The sequence below is a fragment of the Micromys minutus genome (genome assembly GCF_963924665.1).
Source record: "Micromys minutus genome assembly, chromosome: 29".
In the NCBI taxonomy this organism is placed as follows: Eukaryota; Metazoa; Chordata; class Mammalia; order Rodentia; family Muridae; genus Micromys; species Micromys minutus.
The window spans coordinates 6398325-6417666 of NC_137964.1; the positions used below are offsets into that span (position 1 = coordinate 6398325).

Sequence of the window (19342 nt, forward strand, 5' to 3'; positions counted from 1 at the left end):
TAGGAAACGGTAGCCATGTGTTAGGAAGACCTTGGATTCCAGCCAATGAAGAGAAAACGAAGAGTGGAAAGACCAGGGTGACTGACAGAGAGGGAGAGCTCTTGGCAGGGCCACTCAACTGGGAAAAGGTGCATGCAAATTCTGAGTCACATAACAGCCCTTCGGCCCAGGGAAACCTGTGATCCTGTGAGCCGAGGGCAGGACGTCTTCAGTGAGAAGGAATAGCTATGTCTGCCTGCTGGGGCGCAGGGAAAGCCTCTGCCCCAAATTCAGTATACATCTGGTGAATTCCAGCTGCAACCATTAGAGAATCTAGTTAACTTTTGAAAATTGCTCAGCTGTCCCTACCTTTCTCTGGAGTGATTGTGGTGACAGGGCTGCCAGAGCCACGTGATTGTTGGCTGAGGAATGCCATACACGGTGCAAGTGAGGACCTGTCTGCTGCCCAGTGGGTAGAGAGGTGGGCTTGGCAGGGACGACACAGACTTCTCGTAGATCTGAGGTTTCACTAGAGAGGAAGAGAAGCAGATTGAAATCAATGGCCGATCCAAGGACTTCCTCGTAGAGTTCACATAAGAGACCAGTCACACTAGTTTTGATGCCGGGGGTAGAGGAGCAACACCACAAAAATGTTCATATTATGTAGAAAAATGTGTATTCGATTTTATAGTATGAACACACACACACACACACACACACACACACACACACACGAGTGTGTTTTTTTTTTTCCTTTGTTTTTCTGTGGTGCTAGGAATAGAACCAGGGCTTTGTACTTACACAGCAAGCACTCTACTATTAAACTTCATCCCGATTGTTAGAAGTGGTTTAAGAATATTAAAACGTATGTGGGGCTGGGAAGACGGCTCAGCAGTTAAGAGCACTGGCTACTCTTGCAGGAGGAGCCGGTTCGATTCCCAGGCTGGGTCACAGGCATCTGCAACCCCAGTTCCAGGGGAGTTGACATCCTTTTCTGACCTGCTCAGATACTAGGCATGCATGTGGTACACAAACATACATGCGCCATGCAGGCAAAACACTCACATGATAAAATAAACTCAAGACTCAATTTTTTTTAAAGTTTTCTTTGATAGTTTATCCCGACTTTGGAACCAGAAAATGGTCATTAACTTTGCCCTAGGGCCCGGATCTCACAGGAGCGTTAGACTTACCGTTCACGATGAGTGTGGCGGTGAGGTTTTTAAATAGCTTTGACTGCTTTATGCCCAGCAAGATTGTATAGTCCCCCGAGTCCTCCGTAGTCACATCTTTGATAATTAACGAGTAGCCATGCACCGAGTAGCGAGCAGACTTCTCCGTTGCAGGCGAACCATCTTTCAACCTGTGGTTAACAGCATGGTGGTTAGTCACTTCATTCACTGCATGACGCCACTTTGATGGCATGTGTCCTTTCTGTTTGCAACCTTTGAGACTTTGGGCATCAGCACTGGTTTAAAAAAAACAAAACAAAACTTTGGCACTACCTTTTGGGTAAAGGCAGGTGAGGGGTGTAGACTGGATAACATTTCATCTTTATTAACAAAGAGGATGAAATAAGCTAAATGAATAAAAGAAGGTGGTGGCTTATTGTCCCTGTGGGGGTGTTGGTGGCCATTGGGACTTAAGTACTAACTCAGAGGTTCTGGTCTGACTTAGGGTCCATCAAGCTGTTTGTTAAGTGTTTTCCTTAGGGCTCCATGAGAAATATAAGAACTCAGCTGGGCGTGGTGGCACACAACTTTATTCCCAGCACTGGGGATGCAGAAGAGGCAGGTGGATCTCTGAGTTCAAGGCCAGCCTGGTCTACAGAGCGAGTTGCAGGACAGCCAGGGCTACACAGAGAAGCCAGGTCTCGAAAAACAAAAACAAAACAAAACAAAGTTCAAGTATGAGAACCTTTTTGTAAGTCGGATCAACTAGATCTGATAAAAATAAAAATAGAGGCTCCTATTGTGGGCTCATGTGGAGTTCTTATTAATTCCACAAATGGGCACAGCAATTGTCCATAGAGAAACCGCAGTGAAGAACAATCAAAGGCACCAAGCAACAGGAGTTTAAAAATGTTTTGAATGTAAAATCAATGCCTTGATGTCATCTGTTTAGACAAGTCAGGTGCTTTGGCTCTGCCCTATCTGAGTGCTTCTAGAAGCTCCCAAGACCCCTTTGAACTCAGATCGTCTATGGCTTCATTTTATACTTCATTATTTTGTGTAATATTTGTTTGTTTTCGTTGTTTGTTGACATTTTATTTATATTTATATTTTGTTTTATTTATTTTTTGAGGCAGGGTTTCTCTGTGTAGCCTTGGCTGTCCTGGAACTCACTCTTTAGGCCAGGCTGACCTCAGACTCAGAGATCCACCTGCCTGTGCCTCTCAAGTGCTGGGATTAAAGGCACTTGTCATGACTCCTAGCTACTGATTTTTGTTTTATGTTTGTGTGTCATTGGGTCCCTTGAAACTGAGTGACAGTTTGAGTTCCATGTGCATACTGGGAAATGAATCCAGGCCTCCTCAAGAATAGCCAGTGCGCTTAATGGCTGAGCCATTTTCCAGCCCTTGATTTAAATGTGCAGTACTTTCAATAGGCCCTTTCATTTGTAGGGAGTATACATACTGTAGAAAGAGGCAGAAATGGTTCTTAGTCAGGCCTGCAGACCCGGAGACACACTCTGTGGAGCTTGGTTCCAAGGCAGTCAAAATAGCTATGCAGTATTTTATGGTTACAAATATCATTTTAGTATTGTTCAGTTACGTCCCATTAACAAGACAGCATTTCAAAAGTGGATATTTTATTTTATTTGTTCCTTGCTAGGTAGTTACTAAGGAAATCATCATGAGTAGAGAAAGGGTCTGTTCAGACAGTAAAGAATGAGGGTGCTTTTTCTGGTCATAAAATTGCTATGACCTATTCTATTAAATTTAATGCTTTTTCATTTTTTTAAATTATATTTTGTATGTCTACAAAGACAATTACGAAGTTCTAATAACTTCTCAGATATTATGAAACAAAGATATCCATTGATTTTCCACTACAGTTCTATGAAGGTGTAGTATAGAGCTGCAATTTGTTTTTAATTCCCTAGAAAGTATTTGAGTATGTTACAAACAAACACTTGCTGGGGAGGATTTTCCAAAATGGCAGAGCTTCTGTCTTGTATGGATTGTTTTCCTAATCAACTGTGAGTGCTGAAACCTTTTGTTTAAAATGGAGTTATGTAAGCCAAAGATAATGGCATTAAAAAGTAATTTAACAAAATTCAGGTTTTAATCAGACTGTATTGTTTTACACTAGTGTTATACTGGTCTGACTTTTTTTCCACTTTTTTTAAAAAAATATTCTCTGCATTTACATTTTAGATGTTATCTCCTTCCCCAAACTGGTCTGACTTTTTCAAGGAAAAAAAAAATGAGTAAGGCATTTCTGAATATGCAAATTGCAAGCCAAAGAAAACCATAATTAATTCAAGTAGGTCCACTTGTCCACACCTACAAATGAATAAGTCCTGCTGCTATTAATGTTTGTTGAAACGTTAAAACAAAGCTGGGACTTTCAACACAGCAGCACAGAAAGGAATTATTTTTGGCACCCTCATCACAAAGGCCCACTTCTTCAGGGTTAATAGAGCATGCTACACATCGAGATGCCTCTGAGTTCCTGCCCAACACATCTCATTCAAAGAGTGTTGACATCACAGAAAGGTTTTGAGAAGCAGGAAGTTAGTATGTGTGAGCACGCAAGCCTCTCAACTCTTGCCTTACCCCGGGCACTGCTTCCTAGCCCATCCAGCCCTCCCCAGCATCGCCACCCAGAAACCAACGTGGTGTACAGCTCTCCAAAGTTGTTTCAGGCGACTTTTCTTAGTGTCTCTTTCAGGAGTGTCAGTATTCAACTCCATCATCTTTCTGCTTATGAACAATGTCTCAACTGACACAAAAATTATTGCAGCCCTACCATACGACTTCGGGCGAGGGGAAGGCCTTCACTTTCATGGACAGCCGGTAGGAGCGCTTTCCAGCTATGGTTTCCTGCACCTGCTGCCTCCGATGCTTCACGCTGATAAATCCTTTCTCTTTGAAAGAAGAAATGACAATATGTGAGGGAGGAATTCATTAATGTAAAGGTGAGCTCACTCCCTCGCTAAGAGAAGATGCATTTGCTCAACCAATGAGCATTGATGGGGCCTGTCAACCAATCCAAGTGTTGATCAATAGATGATGCCTTTGGGTCAAGGGTCAGCAAGTCCTAGAGACAGGAAGCAGTCACCTGCCAACTGGGAGCATCAGAATGAATCTGTCACAATAATAAGGAACAGAGCGTATTTCTAAAAATCTACCTGACTAGTATAAAGAAGGCGGAGAAAGACTCAGGGCTGGAAAGTCAAGCTGTGAGAACTCAAAGACAGATAGCTCCTGCCTTCACTCGTCCTTCGGAATTTACCACCTAGAATTAAGCAACTGTTTGGGATTCCGTGATCATTAAACTGGGGGTAGAGGAGCATTAATTCTGAGTAATTTATCGTATTTTTCTACATCTACTTCATGGGGGAGTCAGGGCAATTTACCCCAGATAAAGTGATAAAGAACCTGATCAACACATTCTGCTTTGTTTACATGGGACAGTAAGCTAGGATTTCATGGCCACCTTACAACCTATGCTAGCCAACGAAAACTTCTAAAAATCAGAACTCTCCGAATCACAAGCAGTATTTTTAAAAGCTAACGCTGATCTTTTTGAACTTCATGCAAGGTATCATGATCAGATTCATCTCCCTTACTACCTCAGGGTAATTCCTTGAAAGGTCTGCCCCCATCTCCTGCCCCCTCCCTAATCTCACGACCTCTCTTTCATTTAATAACCAATTAGCTTCAATTAGTGTTGTCCACAATTTCATGGGTATAGGACCACCTACTGGAGCCTGATTGATATGTCAGGCCCCATCATTAAAGAAAACTGACTATTCTTCCCCAGGGTCATCAGCTGTCAGTAGTTCCCCTGTCAGTGGTCTGGGTTTGTGAGGCCCTTTCCCATCCTCTCCGTGCAGGAGTGCTGACTGGCTTGGTCTTGCACATATCTTGCACAGGTGGTCACGACTGCTGTGAATTCATGAATACAGCAGCCCTGTCACATCCAGAAGACACCGTTTTGCTTTGGTCCTCCCCAACCTTAGGCTCTTACAATCTTTCCACCCACTCTCAATGCCTACAGTGCTCAGAAAGTGCAGTGCCCAAGTCAGCATGCCTCACTTCTGAAGCTTACCATACACATGCACAGAGGTGTTGAAGGACCGGAATGAAGACCCACTCTTCACGCGACAAGTATAGAGCCCCTTGTCTTGGCTCTCCACGTTGTTGATCTTAAGAACACTGTGGAACACATTGCTGTGGGAGTTGCTTTGGTCAATTCGTTGCCTTATTGATACTCTCTTGGTTGCCTGCAAAGAGAATGCATAGTGGGTGTAGAAGTCAGCACTGCTCCTGCTTAAAGTTACAGTATATTAGCATTCCTCAAATCAGTATATTTTTAAAGATTTTCTTCGGACACACCAGAAGAGGGCACTGGATCCCATTACAGATGGTTGTGAGCCACCATGTGGTTGCTGGGATTTGAACTCAGGACCTCTGGAAGAGCAGTCAGTGCTCTTAACCGCTGAGCCATCATCTCTCTAGCCCCTCAAATCAGTATTTTGAGTCCTTCCTTCCTTCCTTCCTTCCTTCCTTCCTTCCTTCCTTCCTTCCTTCCATCCTTCCTTCTTTTCTTAAGGTCTGGCACATCAGGTCCACCACAAGCAAATCATTTGGCAACTCTGCTGCTGTCTGGATGTGCATCAAAGACAAAGCGTGCTAGTCTCTACACCAGCACTTCTCTTTGTGGGCTGGTACATGTGTCAGCTGCTTCTTGTGAGCACCTAGAGAGACTGGGGACGTTTCCTTTGACTATCAGTGAGGAGGTAGAAGTGACAGAGGACTGGCCACAGTAACACGAGGAACTCGGGTCTCTTAGGTCTACATCTCTCCCCATTACAGGTTCTCTTCTCTAAATAGTAGCCTGTCCCCTCACACGTGGTGGCGGCGTTCTGTGAATAAATGTAAGTCCTCTTTCCTACTGATGAGCAGGAAAACTCAAGCCATGACTTCAAGCACCCCATCCTCATGATTTCCACCTTGAGCAATACTCATCAATTTCTGCTAAACCCTGTGGAGTGGGTGTGGGATGTACCCACCTAGAGGTAGTTTCAGCCATCATCTGCTGGGTCCTGTCCCTTATTTCAGAGAAAGGACACGTTCGGCCGTCTGATTGGTTATGGTGGCCTGTTCCCTGCTCTGAGAAGATGGGATGCCATCTCCTTCAATTGTTCCTCTTATAACACACAGCGCGTCATTTCCTTCCCTGGGGAGGGTCGTGGGAAAAGACATGGAAACCTGGCAGCTCTGAGGGTCTTGAACCCAGCTCCCTCTGCCATGCTTAATCAACTTTCACCCACCGGCCTTTTAATTCCCTATTAGCAGAGACGTATGTTTAGTCGATCTGCATCGTTCTCAGCAACAACAAAAGATGCAACTGTCAATCACTGCTGTGAGAAGTCAGAATTGGTCCCCAGTGTAACAGGCACAGGAGCCTTCCTGCCACTCCGTCTGGGGCGTGACTTCCCCCTCTGAAGAGTTTTCTTCCCAAGAGTGTTGTTGGCATGGCTTGTGCTTTTGGAAACAACTCATCGGGGCCGCTACTAGCTGTTTGTGAGTATCTAATACAATTAATCAAAAGGAAGAATTCCTCCCTGCAGCTAGCCATCCGCACACCAAGTGTTCATCGGCCTGAGTGGCTAATGGATACTACATTGTACACAACAGGCACAGAGTATGCCTATCACAGAACATCCTATTGGACAGCACCGGTTTTAGGAGGTTATTGGTGCTTGGTAGGTATAGTACTACTACTGCGTTCAAACTGTTATTAATTAACTCATTTTCTGTGTATGGCTGTTCTGTCTGTGTGTGTCTGCACACCATGAGTGTGTCTGCTGGAGACCAGAGGGGGGCATCAGATTCTCCTGGACCTCTGATGACCACGAGGGTGCTAAGAATTGATCCCAGTTCCTCTACTAGGGCAGCCAGTGCTCTTAACCACTGTGCCAATTCTCCATCCCCCCCCCCCCCCCCCCGGTATCTAAATCCTCTCTCTCTTTGTAAAGATCCATTTATTTTATTTTCTGTATATGTGCATTTCGCCTGTATGCCTGATGTCATGGATACCCTGGAATGGAGTTACAGACAGTTAAAAGCTGCCATGGGGGAGCTGGGAGTTGAAATGAGGTCCTTTAGAGGAGCACTAGCCACTGGGCCATCTCTTCATTCCCTCCTCCCCCCGTTTCAATATTCTTAATAGCACTAAGAACTGGATAAAATTCTCTTCCCTCTTGACATTCACTGAGAATATTTCATTCTTATCAGAAGTTATTGCTTCATATTACAGCAATTTTATTTAAATTTAAATGGAAGAACAGTAGTTCTAGAAAATAGAACTCCCACAGAGACCATATTACAGCTTTTGTTAAAGTTTTTTTCCCCCCTTGTGCATTCTTTTTTTAATTTGTTTATTTTATAAAATATTATTATAGCTCACAAAATTTGTTACATAATAATATATGATGAATACACATTTTTTTTCTTTTTCTTCCTTTTCTTTTCGTTTCTTTTTTTCCCTAAGAAGGACTGAGCCTTCCATATTTTGGCCTTCCTTCTTTTTGAGCTTCATAAGGTCTGTGAGTGGCTTCTTGGGTGTTCTGAGCTTTCTGAGGCTAGTATCCAATTATCAGCGACTGCATATTGTGTCTGTTCTTTTGTGACTAGGTTACCCTGCTGCAGGTTTTTTATCCTTGGGGGGCGGGATGGGGGAGGAGAAGTTGGTGCAAACAGGTTGGAACTGAAGCACTAATCTTCTGTTTATTATTTAATCACAAATTGATTTTGATTGGCAGTCTGAGTAACATAACAGATGCCCTCACTACATAAATCACACTGGCGCGTGAGAAAGGAGTGTGGGCTTACTGCCAGGATGCTCTTTCCAGCTTATTATTGCTTTTCCATCTGTGTGCGGTACTTGCAAGATGTTTCACCTGAATAAGGAAACCAATTCTGTCTTCATTCTTCTTGTTTTTTTTTTTTTTTTTTTTTAAACGACAGAATTGCCCCTTTGACAATTAATAAATGCAACATTGGATGGCTGGATTGAAGTATCTTTAGCAAACACACTGCAATCAGGTGCCTGACTGTCTGCCAGAACCTTCTATGAATGCACTGACAAAGGCAATCTCTTGAAAAGTTGTTATGACAAAAGATAGCCCCTGCCTGGTATTTACTGATAAATTCTCTCATCTTGAAATCGGAATGCACCCGTTTCCAAGGATGAAATGCTCCCTCCTGCTTTCCAGACTCACCAGTGGAAACAGCAGCCTGTACCCTTCAAAACAAAGCCAGACATCAAAGCCAGGATCTGCACTATCAATTCAGGCAAGCAAGGGAGGCACCATCCAGACCTGCCGCTTTCCTGTCCACCAGCACCACCCTGGGAGCAGGATTTTCTAAGTTTTCCCACTTCAAAAACCCAGTGGGGTTTCACTTGCTCAAAACAGCTGCAAGTAGTGCCTAGGAAGGACTAGAAAAGTCTCCACTCACTTTACCAGGGTAACTCCAGCTCATTTGCACCCTCGTATTGAGGTCCGTGGTGGTGGTGCAGTTGAGGACAAGAGTTTGACCATGGAGCAATCTCACTGGGCTCGGTGGGTTTATTTGGACATCTAGGATTGTATTGGCTGCAAGCAAAAGAGGGAAAAGGTTATGTGAGTGATGCTTTCACAGGCTAGATGGCAGAAAACAGTGCCTCGTGACCACACCCTCGGGACAGCACAGCACTTACTCTGCCGATGGGTCAGATAGTTTGTCTGGTACAGGTGCCCGTCGACTGTGGCTTCACAGTTCAGCAATCCTATCTCTTTGTACGTTGCGTTTGCTATTGTGAAGCCTCTCCGACTGTCCCATGTTATTCTTTGCCCGTCAGGGGTAAGAGTATCAAATGGAAACTGCAAAGAAGGAAGCAATAGTCCGGGTAGTACTGTGTCCACACAATACGAGAAAACATGGTTGTCATTTACCGTGAAAGTCACCACCCAGGTCAAAACGCCACTTTGTTCTCATTACTTCTTTGCGTTTCTTTGCCCAGAGAGAAATATATTTCAGCTGTGCTAAGTCACGATTACGGAGATGTATAACCAAACCAGTCTTGGCTGCAAGCCGTACCCATCCGTGACAGATCCTCGTCAGGCTGCTGGTGAGAATTCTCATACATAGCAAGATGGCCTAGGTGCTGAATAGAGACAATCACCCCCCTTGTCCACTGGCTCTGGAAAATTATCTTTACGTGTTATTATCATCTAGAACATTCTATAATCTATGACTTTGTGCTCACATGTTGTACAACTCACTCATAAGGTGTTGTAGTGACTAGCTAGCCCTGCAATTCCAGCCCCCTTACACACACTAGATCATCCAAGAAGGAACACTGAGTAGGCAGTCAGGAGCTTGACTCCCTGGTCCAGCGGTCCAGTGCCCAGGAGTCCCCTGCAACTGTAACTTAGGAATTTTCTTGGGCAGTTGAGTAAGACTCCCTGCTGTTCCCAGCCCCAGCCACCTACAGGTCACAGATGGGCTGGGGGCTCACACCTGTCCCTGAGGGATACTTTAGAAATTGATGAACCACAACCCAAATTCTTCTGGCTTCCCAATTACAGCCACTGCCAAATGCTTGCCAGCTATTTTCTTATGTAGACTGACTAGGTGCTGCCTTGGGTGAGAATGGAGAAGTGGGGGTGGGAGTGGGGGCTGGCTGGTCCTTACCCTCCTAGCTTCTCTATGGGAACATTTGTAAGCGGCTCCAGGAGCCTTCTGACTCTTACTTCAGATGAGTTTGATGTTTTAGTCGAATCTTTATTAGGCTTCACTGTAAATGTCTCTCCTTTTCTGAATATGCAACTTAAGAGAGTTTGAGGAGGAGTCTCATGGGTGGATTTCTTTCCCTCGTTTTCCCTGGGAGGTTAAGTTGGGTACCATCCAGGCCTTGGTCACCAGGACAGGGCAAACTTAGACCCAAGGCTGGCTCCTTATGTGAGTCCCAAGCAGGAGATCAGTGACCCCCTCCGATGGCGTTATGAAATAGAATGCAGGGAGGGGGTACCCTGCGGGCCCATGCCACAGTCTCCCTCTGAGAAACCAGGCCATGCAACAGATCCAGTATAAGGGGGTTGCTTGGGGGAAGGGAAGGGAGTGAGGACCTGGAGGAGGGGAGCAGAGCCATGACGACAGAAATGGGGGACAGAGAAGGACAGAAGGGGAGAGAGATCAGACAAGAACGTGTGTGAACAGGGAGAGAGAACTGGGGTGGCAGATAGTCTTTTATATGCCACCTGCACCTGGTGGCAGCAGGTGGGGTTGGGGGAGGGGCAGATGATGACTTAAGCTGCTGCTAGGTCCCTGGGCAGTGCATACCCTACCTACCCAGACACCAGCTTATCCGTGAGAGTGACACAGCTGACTCTCCTTTTTGGATATGTGACAATACATCAAAATTGTCACGATTTCAGTTCTTTGATTAATTCAATTTATTTGACTCCACTTAAATATACAGGGTGGGGGGATGGGGCACGGTAACTCCGATGTTCTGAGAAGCCCAGATACAAAATTATTCTAGAGACATAAAAAAAAAAAAAAAAAAAAAAAAAAAAAAAAGACTAAAATGCCGTAACACCCACTTGAAGCAAAAACAGGACGGGAGTGACTTTGTTGAGTTTTACCTTTTTTAGAGTGACTGTGATGTTGGGTGACGTCACCCGGCAGGGGATGATGAGCTCTCTTCCTTCTGTCATGTGCACAAGTTTGGGTATGTCACTGTGCGTCTCTATGAAAGGACTCCCCGCATCTGAATGAGGGGAAGAAAACCACATGTAAGTAATTGAGCACATTAGCACGTAAGACACTGTGGCCGGGACTGGGGGACTCTGCTGAAGTCACACCTGCCATGCCCTCTTTGTGCACAAGTCTGTGCTTTGCCTGTGAACCTGACCTTCTATGTGCTTGTTCCCCCAAATCACTTTCTTATTCAGTTCTTGGCTTCAGTGGGATTTACCCTGACGCCTTAATATACGGTGAGGTTACAGGGACCACTGAAGCTTTTGAAATGCAATGAGGGAGAAGCAGAGGGGTGGGGGGCAGGGGACTCTGCATAAACCTCAGCTATGTTAAGAGCCTGGAAAGTACCTTCCAGGGCCTTTGTGACCACCAGAAAATCACAGGTGCTGCTCCTTGGGAGAGTTAGGGCCAGGCCGAAGGAAGCAGACTAGAGGGATTACCATTTGAATGGCAGGGGCACCACTTGAAGGCTTTCTAGACCTTGCCCAGTAGCCTAGGAATGACTGAAGAGGCAGACTGGGAAATGCATACATTTCCTAGGTGATTAGGTCTGTTTCTTCAACATGCAAGGTTTCCCTGCAAAGAACAAAGCTTGCAGAGAGGTCTGGAGGGGCCTTTTGCAGAAGCACCAAGACATTTCCTTTGAAAGTGTGGCATTGCCCCACAGAGGTCAGGATTCTAACCCACTGTTAACGTCCTTCGTAACTCCTCCGGGGAACCGGAGCAAGCATTAGGTTTTCCTAGAAACACTCTCACTGCACACCTGCAGTGTCTTCAGAAATCCATCCCAGACTTGGCTCCAAGTGGGGGCCGGAAGTCCTGTGTGAAAGAAGGAAGAGGCCCCAGACCTGTTGGCTGGTCCTCTCAAAACTGGACGCTAACAGAATGAGTTTTAGGGAAACTCGAGCTGTCAGCAGTGATGGGCAGCTGTTATGGGTGGGACTGGTGAGGTCCTTTGTACTTCTGAGTGGGGCCTGAATTATTTAAGATAAGGAGAGTGGGCCCTGAACTGACCATACAGAAAACAGCATGGTAAGAACACAAGCAGAGGCTAATAGGACCTCTGCAAGCCAAAGGATGCTGGGAATCCAGAACAGGAAGTGGTCAGAAAGGACAGTAGATTCCTGACAGGTATGGGGACGTGAGGAGTGAAGGGAAGGGATGAACACACTGGCCCTAGAAACACGTAGGTTTTAGGCAGAGAAAACAGAAAACCAGGCTTTGTGGACCATGGACATCTATAATCCGAGCACATGAGCCATGGGATGCAGGACAAAAGACCAGCCCCAGGTACTTAGCTAGACACCTTGTTTTGATGTTGTTTTGTTTGTTTGTTTTAAGAAGAAATTGGGGATCGGTGTATAGGAAGTGGGGAAGGTAGATATATTTGGGTTTTAGTTTTATGAGTTATTTTCTCCTCTTTACTTCCTCCTCTTATTTGTGTGAGTGTGTGTATGAGAAAGACAGAGACAGAGACACAAAGAGAAACAGAGACAGAGTTTTACTATGTAGCTATAGCTGGCCTGAACTCACTATGTAGACCAGGCTGGCCTTGAACTCACAAAGATCAAGATCGTCTTTCCTCTGCCTCTAACGCCCAGCTAGGTTATTCTATTAGTTGGTTTTTCTAGAACGCTCATGTATCATTTAATAATAACCACTGGAATTAAAGCTCCCATTAGAAAGGGCTGCTGTCCATTTGCACTCAAGGAAAACAATACATTTGTCAGCTTTCATTGCTCAGAAATTCTCAGTGGGCAGAGATCATGAGGAAATGAATGTGGTGGAGACATGGGGTGCTTATCAGAAGGGAATTCTCCTATAGATGAAGTTGCTGAAACAGACACCCAGCAGGACCAGGGTAACCCTCTCTTCCTCCTGCAAATCTGTTTTTTTTTCTCTCTCTCTCTCTCTCTTATGAGTCCCAAAGGTAAACAGAAACACCAGGAAACCGCTTAATTCATTTAACTGAACTGTAAATCCTTCAGTCAAATTTACTATCTTCTCAGTCAACCCTTTCCAACAAAGGACACGGACATAAACAGTTTCTAGAGGAAATAGTAAAAGCGGGTGTCATTGGCCCTTGGCTAATGAAATGACAATTTCAAGCAGTAATAGAATTACCTTTGCCTGGTAGTTTCTTTGTCCCCTCTATAGATTCCCCAAACACTTAATTTCACTCTAGGTATTGTCTTCCAAAGGCCAGCTTCAGTGTTAGCAGTGGGCCAGCTAGGACTCAAAGGTACTAGAACTTCAAAAATTCTGTCTGTCCAAACAACTAAAGGCACACTGTTAGTACATCAGTCAATAGTGGCATTATAAACCCAAATCTGCAAGTGACCCTGAGGCAGTATACACACACACACACACACACACACACACACACTCACACACACACACACAAACACTCACACACACACTCACACACACTCATACACACACACACTCACACACACACAAACACACACACACTCACACACTCACACACACACACACTCACACACACACTCACACACACACACACACTCACACACACTCACACACACACACACACTCACACACACACACAAACACTCACACACACTCATACACACACACACTCACACACACAAACACACACACACACACACTCACACACACACACACACACACACACACACACACATGATTCCACTCTACTCTCTATACGTATTAAAAATACATTTCTTTTGCAGCTTGCTTCAAGGCAGGGCTGAGAATGAACTTGCCTGACATAATACAAACATATTTCTTTTGTAGGACTGTAGATAAAGAGAGGTTACAGTTCCATTAATGTCACCAGTAAAAGCACTTATTACTCCCAAAGGACACATTTGTCTTAGTCACAAAATTGAAAATGACATCTACCCATGGCCATCACTGCAGAGTGACTTCCGGCTATCAACCTGGGTGCTTGTTGAAGGAGTGAGAGGCCAGTGCTGAGGGCATGTGCACATGCAGTCACCAGGGACTAGAGGCAATACATGTAGGTAAATGTCCTAAAGTCTTCACCCCTGAGCCCTTACTGCTCAAAGCAGTGGCAGGAACCTGGCAGAGAATATGCGGTCTCCTTCCCCACCCCCTCAAGCCCCCGTGGGAGAATTTGTAGGCCAAGTGGACTTAGAAGCAGGAAGGGATCAGAGACCCTTGCTCAGACTGGAACTGTGTTTGCTTTTAGTGGGTATTTTTTTTCCCTTGAGATCTGTAACTCACAATGGCAGCTTAAGGCACACAGTGCATAGAATGTTATTCTTACCCCAGCCCTGACTGATACACTGCAAGTGAATAGCCCCCAGCCCACCCCACCCCGAGGACATGTGCAAAAAGTAAGCATCCTGTTTCCTAGCACACATACATTTTAGAGATGTGTGCAGACATTCCCCTGATTATCTTTCCTTTCATTTTTTATTTGCTGCCAAGTCCTGGTCATGAGGACTCTGAGGAAGGTGTGGTTTTCAATAATTGAAGAAGTAGAGAGGATTAAAGTCATTAACCATTCCCATGAAGATGTCTGTAATCACCTTGAGCAGATTTTTGTACCATGAATTATATGTAACATTCAAGAAAAGTCTGTTGATTGCTTTAAATTTTTTTTTTCTTGAAAAATAGCAAGAAAAAGGAAAGAAGCAAGTTCTTAACAGAACTTATACTGTCCACCAAGTATGTATTAGTTTAAAAGAGCTTTTCAGCTATCACAAGACAGCTGTTGATTGCTATCACAAGACAGCTGTTAATTTCCTGTGACATCAAAGTAGGCTTCTAATAAAATTTACCTTTATTTGTGTATGTGGTATGTGTGTGTGTGTGTGTGTGTGTGTGTGTGTGTGTGTGTGTGATATGTGTGATATGCTTATGTGTGATAGCCACCTGTATACAGGTGTCTGCATAGGCTAGAAGAAGCTGTTGGATCCCCTAGAGCTTTACTTTCAGGTAGTGTGAACCATGCTCTGATCCTTTGGAAGAGCAACAAGTATTCCTATGTTCTAAGATATTTCCAGCCCCAAAATAGACTTTAAAGTAATTAATGTTGCTAGAGATAAAGAATATTTAGTAGTACTAAGAGGGCCAATTTATCAGGAAGACGTAACAATAATAAACATGTATGCAGATAACAATACAACAACAAAACACAAAAGACAAAAACCAACAGAATGGGAGAAAGAAATACAGTAAAAATAAATAATCAAACAGGTGAACATTTTAACCTCCTTTTTAAAATTGGTTAATTAATTTCATGTGTGTGTGTGCTCATGTGAGTTCATATGCACCAGGAGGCCAGAAGAGGGCATTTGATTCCCTGGAACCAGAGTTGTAGGCAATTGTGAACCACCATATGGCTGATAAGAATCAAACCCAGGTCCTCTGCAAGAGCAGCCAGTGCTAACCACTGAGCCTTCTCTTAAGTTCCATATTATTTTCAGAGAAGATGGTCAGTAGCTAAAACAGGACAAAACACTTGACCAACACAATTAACCAGTCATACCTAACCCAATACATAGAACACACCACTTATCCAAGCAAGTTACACGTTTTTCTGAAGCACACATGGAGAATTCAGTGAGAGAGCATTTGCCAGGCCAGAAAACACACCTCAATAAAGTCAAAAGAATAGAATTCATGTAGTGTTTATTGTTTAGAAATCAATAACAAAAATTGGGGAAACTAAATGAAACCAGAACTGACATATTCTTGAACAACAAATTGGCCAAAGAAGAACTTAAAGGGGAATCATAAAATGCTATAGAATGGATGAACAGGAAGACACAAGGTGACACTCCTAGGGGTCTAGCTAAAAGTGTTTAGAGGGAAAGTAACTGATATGCTTTGAAAAGATGATCACAAAGTAACAAGCTTTTATCCAAACAAGTCACAGAGAAAAGAAGGAAAAAAAAAAAGAAGGCTCAAACTTCAGACATATAAGTAGAAGTGAGACATTAGAACAGACCTCACAGACATAAAAAACAGAAGTGAGACATTATAACAGACCTCACAGACATATAAACAGAAGTGAGACATTAGAATAGACTTTACAAAAGTATAAGGCGGTATGAAGAAATATGATCACACACCAGTAACTAGATGACAGATGAAATGAATAGATTTCTAGAGAAACAAACTACTGGAAAGAGCAAGAGGTAGATGGTTCAGACAGATCTATGGCAAGAGACTGAATAAGTTATTAGAAAACAAAACAGAACTGCTCACAAGGAAATGCCAAGTCATAGATAGCAAATGAATGCTAACAAAGTTAAAGAATATCAAGTCTTTGTAGAGTTTTTCTCAAAAAATAAAATAAAGAAAACTTTCTAGCTCATTGTATGAGATCAGTGAGATGAGAAAGCCTAGACTGAAAACTTTATAAGAAGACTATTGGATATGGATATTCACTTAAAAATTAAAATCCTCAAGAAAGTAATTACATGTTAAAGTCAGCTTGTAAAAATAAAAAGAGAGAAAAAAAAAAAAAAAGACTGACAAAGTGTATTTCACCAAAATACAAGATCTCTTACAACTCAGTCATAAAAACAAATAACACATTTAAGCGTATAGAAGGGTGGAGCTGGAAAGATGACAGAGAAACCCTGACTCAGAAAAAAAAAGCCACAATAAAGATAAACTTAAAAAAAATATAAAACTATTAGAATTGATATTTCTTCTGAGATGAGATACAAAGAATTCAATACATACATGAAAAGTCATCCAAGGACATGAGCTATCAGAAAAATACTAATCAAAGTCATGAGATAACACTTCATGCCCCTGAAATGGCTAAATGAAAGGCACATAACAAATATTGGCAAGAACATGGAACAACTGTGTCTGGAAATGTAAAATGTCGCCAGTGACTCAGAGTCACCAAGTGAGCCTTTGGTAGAAAAGCTTCTATAGCCTCTCAACTCAGTACCACCAGAGAAGGGCCAAGTATTCAAATGCAGGACCTTGTGGGAATCCTCCACATTCAGCTGGTTACACTCAGCAACACCACGCACCAGTTTCTGCCCATAAGACAGAAGACACAAGACATTTCTGGCAGAGCAGGGGACACAGACAAGTGTCATCATATTCCCCAAGATGCCATTGTAAAGAAGGGGGAAAAAACCCTTAAAATTAGCAATTCACTATTTATGTGCTACAAAGTAAGAGGCACGTGTCCCTGAGAAGGCCTTTTTTTGCTTCGTTCTTTGCTCTTCTGCAATGCACAGCCTTGTTTGACTTCCTGGTACTACCCTTGCAATAGAGGACTGAACAGTAGCAGAAGAAAAAGAAGAGGCCAGGGACCGTGGCTCAGCCTGATCCTCCTATTGCTCCTCTCCTAACAGGGAAACAGGGCCATCATCTGTATCCACATAGCCCAACAGAGAAGACATTTGGTTTACACACGTGTATGATACATTCAACTCTGCACAAACACACATCAGGATGCTCGGTTCTTGGCAGCGTGGTTCACGGCATTCATACCTCACATGGTAGGATCATTCTTTCCTAGAATTAAATTCTAAATTCTGCCCTGAAGGGGGAAATGGGACCTGTATTATTATTATTTTTTAATGTGCAGCTACAAACTAAGTGGACTTGTTGAGGGTCTCAGTGAGCATGAAATGCTAGGTACAGGGTGGACCTTTCATCTCCCAGGTACTTCCTGGGAACTCACACAAAGCAGGTTGGCCCATCCAGCCACACCTCAGAGAGAAGGCAGGCAGGGGTGGGGGTAGAAGAAGGGAGAAAGATGAAGGATGAAGAAGAGATACTGTAACTTTCCTACTCCAAGATTAGAGGTATTTCTTGATTTTACTATTCCTGTTTGCCTTGGACACATGAAATCATAAAACCTCCCAGGAACATTACAGATACCTCAGGGCGGCCTCTCTTGAATAGACGAGGCAACCAAGACCCACAGGAAAGAATGGACCTTCCACAAGCACAGGAATGGAGAAATCAAGATGGAATTCGGGTTTCCTGTCTGTCTCCCACGCCAAAATCTGGCCCTGACACACCTGTGTCACCTGGCAGGGCGGGGGTCGGGGGTGGGGTGGGGGAAGACATCACACGAAGTCATCACACTCTGCCATCATCCACACCCGAGATGTGGGAGAAACCATAACCCCCGAAAGATTCTGACCGATGAAGCAGTGTGTAATCACAGGTTGATGACTCATAGAACCAAGCTCCGGTCACTGGATCCCTTTTTAGCCCTCTGCCGCCAGGCAGTGCAGACACCTCTGTTCTGCTGTAGGAGATCTGCGGTTTGCCACTCATATGAAAAGTCCACACTAGATACCACTAACACTTCTCTGGGGCCTGGCAAAGAGAGAAGATGAGAAAAAACGGCCTCTGGACGGTGGCTGTGGTGGCTCCGTCCAAAGAAGATGACTCCAGCACACAGCTGCGGACTGGTACGCAGGCAAATGTTTGCGATGGCGGGGGGGGGGGGGGGGGGCTGGTTTCCATGTAGCCTTAAGCTTGCTCTGTAGACCAGGCTGGCTTTGAACTCTCGGAGATCTGATGCCCTCTGCAGTATAAATGCTGGGATTAAAGGCTTGTACCACCATCCCCCAGCCTAACTTTTAAACTAGATAGGAAACCAGATGTTTAATTCTTCCAATTTTTAAGTACCGGCAGCAGAAAGGCTGCACTTGGGAATCTGGCCTGACCTTGATCTGCAGACTCCAGCTGGTAACCCTGCATGGTTAAGTCTAGGGAAAGTTGACCTAGATGCTGAGGAAGGAAGGTTGAGACAGTCAGAGGCTTCACAGGGAACCAGACATGGGCCTAAAGTGTAACTGATAATTTCCATTCCTGGACACAAAGTTCAATATACAAAAGATATTTAGAGAGCATAAGCAGCCGACTTTGACACACTGGTATATCCGAAATAGAAACCGTAATAGAATTTGTCCTGTTGGGTTGCAGTGGAAAGGGCCTGAGAAGATAGCCCAAAAAGACAGACTTTCCTATTACCAGGAAAGTCTCAGCATTAGAAAGGCCCTTGGTACCATGGGAGTATCTGGTCCCATCCAGTGAGCACCTGCCCTGTCCTGAATGCCTGCACATGTGGGGGCCAAATACAGCTCATGCCACTTCTCAATAACTCTCAGTGTCACAGTGTTCCCTTATGTCACAGTGCAGTCTGCCTGCCTGACTTCCTGTGCAGGCATTCTGCCTTCAGGATTCTAAAGACAAAGCCTGGTTTCCATTCATATAAGCAAGGGGTAGATGTACCCACCCCACTGGTGTTCCCTCTTTCCCAGCCAAGTTTCTACTTCTTTTTATTTATTATTTTAGTTTATGTCTGGTACATGTATGTATGTGCACCATGTGTTTGCAGTACCCATGGAGGCCAGAGAGGGCAGTATATCCGCTGGT

General features: G+C 44.1%; 1 protein-coding gene across 2 annotated transcripts in view; it reads right to left on the bottom strand.

Annotated features, from left to right (window-relative positions):
- The window catches only part of FLT1 (fms related receptor tyrosine kinase 1), a 161005-nt gene that overhangs the window by 107418 nt on the left and 34245 nt on the right, over positions 1–19342 (bottom strand). For both annotated transcript variants that reach the window (XM_080941158.1, XM_080941157.1), the window contains 7 exons: positions 10846–10970; positions 8916–9078; positions 8675–8811; positions 5259–5433; positions 3954–4071; positions 1173–1342; positions 349–508 (listed from right to left, as the gene is read on the bottom strand). In XM_080941158.1, the coding sequence (XP_080797284.1) occupies positions 349–508; positions 1173–1342; positions 3954–4071; positions 5259–5433; positions 8675–8811; positions 8916–9078; positions 10846–10970 (1048 nt within the window). The remainder of the gene's footprint in view (positions 1–348; positions 509–1172; positions 1343–3953; positions 4072–5258; positions 5434–8674; positions 8812–8915; positions 9079–10845; positions 10971–19342) is intronic.